At 41.3% G+C, this 6,732-nt stretch overlaps 1 protein-coding gene across 1 annotated transcript in view; it reads right to left on the bottom strand.

Annotated features, from left to right (window-relative positions):
• TULP4 (tubby like protein 4) overlaps positions 1-6,732 on the bottom strand; it is a 128,442-nt gene that overhangs the window by 32,201 nt on the left and 89,509 nt on the right. The window contains exons 4-5 of the mRNA XM_009281556.2: positions 5,526-5,706; positions 2,904-3,038 (exon numbers count right to left, since the gene is read on the bottom strand). Coding sequence (XP_009279831.1) covers positions 2,904-3,038; positions 5,526-5,706 — 316 coding nt within the window. The remainder of the gene's footprint in view (positions 1-2,903; positions 3,039-5,525; positions 5,707-6,732) is intronic.

The raw sequence follows: 6,732 nt of genomic DNA, 5'->3' as shown, positions 1-6,732 counted from the left end.
TGAGGGTGGTGAGGCACTGGAACAGGTTGCCCAGAGAAGCTGTGGGTGCCCCATCCCTGGAAGTGTTCAAGGCCAGGCTGGATGGGGCTTTGAGCCTGCTCTAGTGGAAGGTGTCCCTGCCCATGGCAAGGGGGTTGGAACTAGATGATCTTTAAGGTCCCTTCCAAGCCAAACCATTCTATGGTTCTATGAGTCTATGAATTTTTCCACAGCGAGGCATTGTATGCCTCTTTTTTTCTTAGTCCTCAGCCCTCTAAGTAATCTACAATGTGATTTATTCATCTTTCTCAGAGATTGTAATGAGAGGCAGGTTAGAGATCAATGAGGCAAGCTGATCAACTCCACTTTTGGTAACTGGATTAACTACACAACTACCAAAGTGAAAAAACAGTCTCCTTGGGATACATGTCTTCAGGTAAAACTTTCAGTCGATCCCCATACCAAGAGGAAGAGGAGTGATTAATGTGTCCAGCAGTTTTCTCTCTCTCTCTCAAAACTCCTAGAATTAGGCTGCTGCAAAGGCAGCGAAGGGCTGGATGTGGGCTGCAGCATCGCCCCGGGACAGCATGGCTATACAGCACGCTTGCACTGCCAACAGGGTCTTCAACGATTACCAAACCTTGACGTAAATAGCTCAACTGATAACTAGGTCTCAGCACAAGCACAGAGATTAGAAATCAGACGGAGGTTTCATCTAGGGTAACGGTCTGCAAGTGAATCAGTGGATCAGAGCCATCCCTCAAAACTACTTGCCAGCCACTACAGGCATGTATATCAGCAAACCTTGGCTAGATAGCACTCTAAATGTGCAATAGCTCTGCGGGTAGTAGTTGTAGCTAACTAGTACAACTAGTAGATGCAGTTCAGCAGTTCTGCAGGTAGCAGCGTACTGAGAGTCACTCAGTTAAAAAGCGTAAAAAAAGAAAGGGTACAACTGAAAGGTTCAGGACCTCCACTAGAACTGATAAAAATTCCAGGAGTGTTCAAGCTGGATGAAAAGAAGAACTTGTATTTGGATAATCAAATTCTCATCCAACAGCAAATGTTCTTCTGCATCAATTTAATATGAATACTCCCAGTAAAATGACAGCTATGCAAAGCTAGTAGAACAGCAAAAATATATTGGTAATGCTTGAAACAGTTTTATAGTTGCCCGCTTTAAAAATACATTGGGTAGCCTACAACAGCCCATAAAGACAAGGGCATCTGCTGCAGAGACCACAAAGCAATACTTACAGATTTCAAACAGAAACACATGAATTAAGACTCGCACAAAATACTGAAGACCATTCACTTTCAGCAGAATACCAAGAGGCGGGAGAGGATGGGGACCCGGTGCTGGGTAGTTTTGCACATTCTTGCATGTGATAAAAAACAGTAAAATTACAGTCACTTGAAAAAAAATTGCTAAGAAGATACAGAAAATGTGTACATCTATATAAAACTATTTTAAAATACTTTCCACTGTACAATGCTTCAAAACAAGACAGCGATATCCCAATCACCTCCCTCTGTCTCTGTCTCACACACACTCCCAATCCAGCAAGATGTTGTATATTCTTCGTCTACTGATGAAAACGATGTAGTCCAGTTTATAATTAATGGAAATACTTCTACTCTAGCTTGCACATTAGTATTTTGCTAGAGGAGGGTGATGTAATTAAGGGATCTTTCTTCCATTAGTGAAAGTCAATGGGGAAAGAGAAACAGGATAGACATCCTCAGCAAGATAGAGCCCTGCAACTCTAAACAGAGAATAAGACAGGGTTTGTTTTTCCTACTGTTTCCACCTGAAAGCTAGACTAGATGACAACTAAAGACTACTCCTTACCCCAATTACTATAATACTGTAGAGATGCTGGGCAGACCTGTTGGTGGATATCACAAGAGCTTCTCTAAATTAGTTCCAGTTTCCCAGACTTTAGGTGTCCTTTCGGCTGAAGAAGTTTTCTGGATCATAGGGTTGCCTCATGACGGTACATTTTGCCAGTCATGCACTTCTTGTGCTGGCACAGATGGAAGCAGGAGTGGAAAAGAAACCTCAACAGTGATTTTTTTACCTCCTAAGACTATCCTACATAGTGGATCACCCAAAACCTATTGGGTTCATGTTAAGGCAACTTTTTGCCAAAAATATCCCACTGTTAAAGAACAGCTAAGAGTCTGCTCCAACACCTTAATTTTTTTTTTCATCTAATATAAAACTAATTTACCTGTGGAGATGAAACAGAATCAATGGAACCTATATTTAAGTATGTGCTTATATGCCATAGTGCATTAAAACATCTCTGCAGGCAAAGCACCGTAAATTGTACTGAGAGTGCTGGCAAAGTAAGGGACTTTTTTGATAGGTAAGAACAGTAAAAATTTCAATGTGAATTAAAGATTTTACATGGAATACTGATCGTACAAACATTCATGCACATCACTTAGCAAGACGTATAGTAATTAATCAGTGGAATTTTCCTTCTGTCAGAATAACTTGCCTCCTGATAATTAATAATTCTAGCAAGTTTTCAAAATCTGTGGGAGTCAAAGCAGCATTGCAATTCATACCTGGTCACCAAAAGCATGGGAGGAGACCTTGTGAATTAAAGATGCAAAGGAAGTGTTACGTAGCAGAGGCATTCACACAAAGAAGCATAAACATATTAGCACATTCAGCTGAAAAACTGCCATAAAAACACGATCTCAAAAATTTAAACATTTTTTCAAACACAAAAACTCTATTGGCCAAGCGCTGCTCTTCCACCAGCAGGTGTCACTGCTGGAAATGGCAATAACGGTGGCCGAGTGCTTCTGGATTAGCAGAGACGACCGCAAAAACATAACCTATACACACATCATTAAAAAGACAAGAAAATCAGAGTATAGGAAGGGGGTGAAATGGCTTCCTTTTGTACCTTTCAACCCTGAGCGGATGATAGTAGGAGACAAGTCATCATAATTGTTCATTAAACTGATGTCTCCCGACGTGAAGCTGACAGTAAGTAGTGGCTTGGTGTTCTGCACCGGGACGGGATACGCAGCTGGCCCATCTGCGAAAACAAGGCTCTGGAGTGAGCAAAAGGCAAACAACCAGAAGTAATTACATCCAGGCTGAAATACACTGTACTTCAGCCTACTGCCATCAGGAGTGGTTCCAAGCCTCAAACTACCTGCTTATTTCTGCAACGTCTATGGGCAAAAGCAAAGCAGGTTTAGCTAGTTAGTTTGTCTGCTTTTCTGAAACCCCAATGTTTTTACTTTGTGTATTTTTACTGCAGTACATCCAAAGTGATTTCTGCATATACTATTATGTTCTACAGTGGTGGTTTTCAATCTTTCTCCACTGTCAACTCCCCAAAGTGTCCACAAATTGAAAACCAATGCTTTGGAAGGCTTCCTTGGGACCCAAGTTGAAAACCAGTGTAATAAATAATATAATCACATTAAAAGCTATTTGTTAGATACATTATAAGATGTTATAAAAATGTCTAAGAACATACTGACCTTTCACAAATTACTGTATTCTAAATGTCAAAAGCTAGGCAGCAGCATGAAAAGTTACCTGCCATCCTGCATAACAGGATCCAATGCACTCCAAGGTAGAGATGAGCCCAAATGGAACACTTGGCTTTAAAAACCATTTCTGCAAAGTCTCTGCTCCTCTGGGCTTGTTTTTCGGCATTCACTGAAATTCCCTTGTTCAAATACTTAATGACCAGTATTGCCATCTGTAGCATTCACTGTTTAACTCTTTTTGTTTACAATTTCTGACAGAAGATGCCACTGGCCCCTGATAAAGTGCCTCTCAAGGCCCAACCAGCATCTTTTCAGTCAAAAAAAATGGCACAGCCAGTTAAGAGTGGTATTGCTTCCTGAACTTGTAAAAAAGCTGATCAGAAAGCATTTTGGAGAAAGATGTCCAGTAATTAGCATCTCTGTGTGTATATAATTTGATAAGAAAAACCCATCAAACTTCCAGTCCTTCCTACACATCTGTGTGAGTCAAAGGCTTGTCACCTTTGAGAGGTTTATGCTGCATCTGCTCTAAAGAAAACACACCATGTTTGGGTAATCATTAAAATAGGCTTGTAGGCTTGTAACGAGTCCACCCACACCCTGATCGACTCAGAAAAAGCTAGCATATTTGGATCATTTAAGTTCTCATCTGTGTACTCTGCAACTTCACCATCCTCCAACTGGAACCTCGAAAAACCAATTTAATGTTGTTCTCTGTCTTGCTTTAGAAGCTTGCTAGGAAATTCGAAGTTTGTTTCTTTTCTTCTAAGGTAAGAAATCTCACCCAGTACCAAAAGTGAGGCATGAAAACCAAAACAAAAGTCAGTTTTAAAAGATGCTAACATTTTACCAGTTGATCACATTATCTTCTATCATTATTTTTTAAATACATATGCTTATTATATTGACATATATATACATGATTCTGGAAAAGATAGATTTTTGGATTGAATCAAAATTGGAGTTAAAACTGCAAGAGTCCTCAATTCAGTGGTTCAGATCTGAGATGTAAATTCAGAATTATTTCTAGCTATTATGTATTTAAAGTTTTCATTGTACAATCACTGTTATATTAATTTAGTTCTTAATTTAGTTCAGATTTTATACACTGAAACACAGAAACAGCTTACCTAGATCTTATAGACTGATCAACAGCATTAACAAGAAGAAGTATTAGCATTACTTGCATAAGAAGGATGAGGCTGACTGTGCATGGATACCTAGGCCTCCTAGGTCTTTGCTACTGATGATTTCCAAAGAGTTTAAAACCAAAACATTTCACCCAATGAGTTATATTTATACTTAAGGGGAGGGAAGGATTTCTTCCTGACCCTCCAACTGGCAATGTGCTCTGAAGCATGGGAATTAGTAACTCCAGACAGCTCCAGTCACCCTTCTACCCTGTGTAATTGGAGGAAATATTTTCATCTCCAATCCTTCTACGGAATTTATTGAGCTCTTTATGTCAGGACTATCAAGAATGGGACTACAATGATGAGCATTATCTCCGTCTCACAGGATTTCTTTAAAATTAAAGATGTAGTACTTTCCGCTATGATAGTACTGGTGTCTTTTCACATGAATCTATGTAATAATGCATTAACTTCTATGACTGCACTCTGACTACCTCCATACATGTGGACCATTGCAATACCTCACATCTGCTTATCAATGAAACCTGATATGCCCCTACTTAGTGTTTTTCACTCACCCTCACTAAAAACGTTGTGTTGTTATCTCATTTGTGCAAGTACAGGCAGAGCAGCACAGATGAGGTATGACCTGCAGCAAGCCACGCAGCGAGGCTGGTGGCAGAGCTGGGGATGAACCCACTCTCCCGTACCAGCCCTCTGCTCCATCCTCCATGCTACCTCCACAGGAATGCACCATCTTTCGGCCTCTACCAGCTTGAAACTGTGGCCATCTTGCTGTTTCAGTACAGCATGACAACTCCCTGGCATTCAAGATGTCTTTGTGAGCGCTTGCAAAGCTGAAACAGAAGGATATGCACACAACACTACCTTGCGGTGGGGAATAGTCGTCGGAGTCCGTGTCGCTCTCGCTGCTGTCCTCCACCAGGAAGCTGGGGTAGTTCCAGGACATGCTGAGGATGCCATCTGACTCGTGAAGGAGCACGTGGGCCAGCATTCGGCCATGGCAGTCCATGACGATAACCTGTCCATCAGCAGTGCCAAAGAGTACCTGAAATGAACAGAACGGCCCTCAGTCCCACCAAGAGTCAGCCACTGGACACTCCTTCAAACGCATCTTGTAATTAACTAGCTATGCTGGAAATTAGTTGAAAGTAAAGCAGTCAGGGATGTGAAATGGTGCCACGATAGGACACTGCAACTAAAGGTGTATATAAAGAATGAAGTTAAAGCAGCAGGGCCTAGAGGTTAAATTCCTATGATCAAGTAATGTTTCATGGTGGGGTGCATTTCGTTCACTTTAATACAAGACATTACACTTTATTTGAACTTGGCTATTACTACAACTAAAGCGAGCTGGCAGAAGGGCTACCACAGATTCTGCAGTATTCTTGGATTACACAGAAACTTCTAAAATTGGTGGCAGAAACCGAGGTATGCATCAGTCCTAACGATATCAAAAGGCACAGCTGACAAAAGTGAGGTCTTAGCAGAGATTTCAAACAGCTTGTGAGAAATAGAAAGCTGAATAGAGGAGGACAGGTTATTCAGCTGATAAGCTGAGAGAAGGTGAGAGAACATCTTCCAAAAACAGAGGCAAAAAGCAATATGATCAGTCAACTGGAAGTAGATTATTATAGCCCAAGAGGAAGGCAACATGTTCAGGAAGAGGTGAAGAAGAGCTTCTACCCACCATTTCAAATACAAAATGGATAACTGTCATGGTTTAACCCAGAAGGCAGCTAAACACCACACAGCCATTTGTTCACTTCCCCCTCAGTGGGATGGGGGAGAGAATCAGAAAAAAGGTAAAACTTGTGGGTTGAGATAAAGACAATTTAATAGGACAGAAAAGGAAGGGAAAATAGTAATAATGCTAAAAGAACATACAAAACAAGTGATGCACAATGCAATTGCTCACCACCTGCTTATCGATGCCCAGAGAGTTCCCGAGCAGCAGCCGCGCCCCCCTGGCCAACTTCCCCCAGTTTTTGTTCAGGATGATGCCATATGTTATGGAATATCCCTTTGGCCAGTTTGGGTCAGCTGTCCTGGCTGTGCCCCCTCCCAGCTTCTT

Source organism: Aptenodytes forsteri, unplaced genomic scaffold (genome assembly GCF_000699145.1).
Source record: "Aptenodytes forsteri isolate BGI_AS27 unplaced genomic scaffold, ASM69914v1 Scaffold82, whole genome shotgun sequence".
Lineage (NCBI taxonomy): Eukaryota > Metazoa > Chordata > Aves > Sphenisciformes > Spheniscidae > Aptenodytes > Aptenodytes forsteri.
Note: the sequence above shows the minus strand (reverse complement) of the source record. Positions and strands in the feature narration are given on the sequence as shown.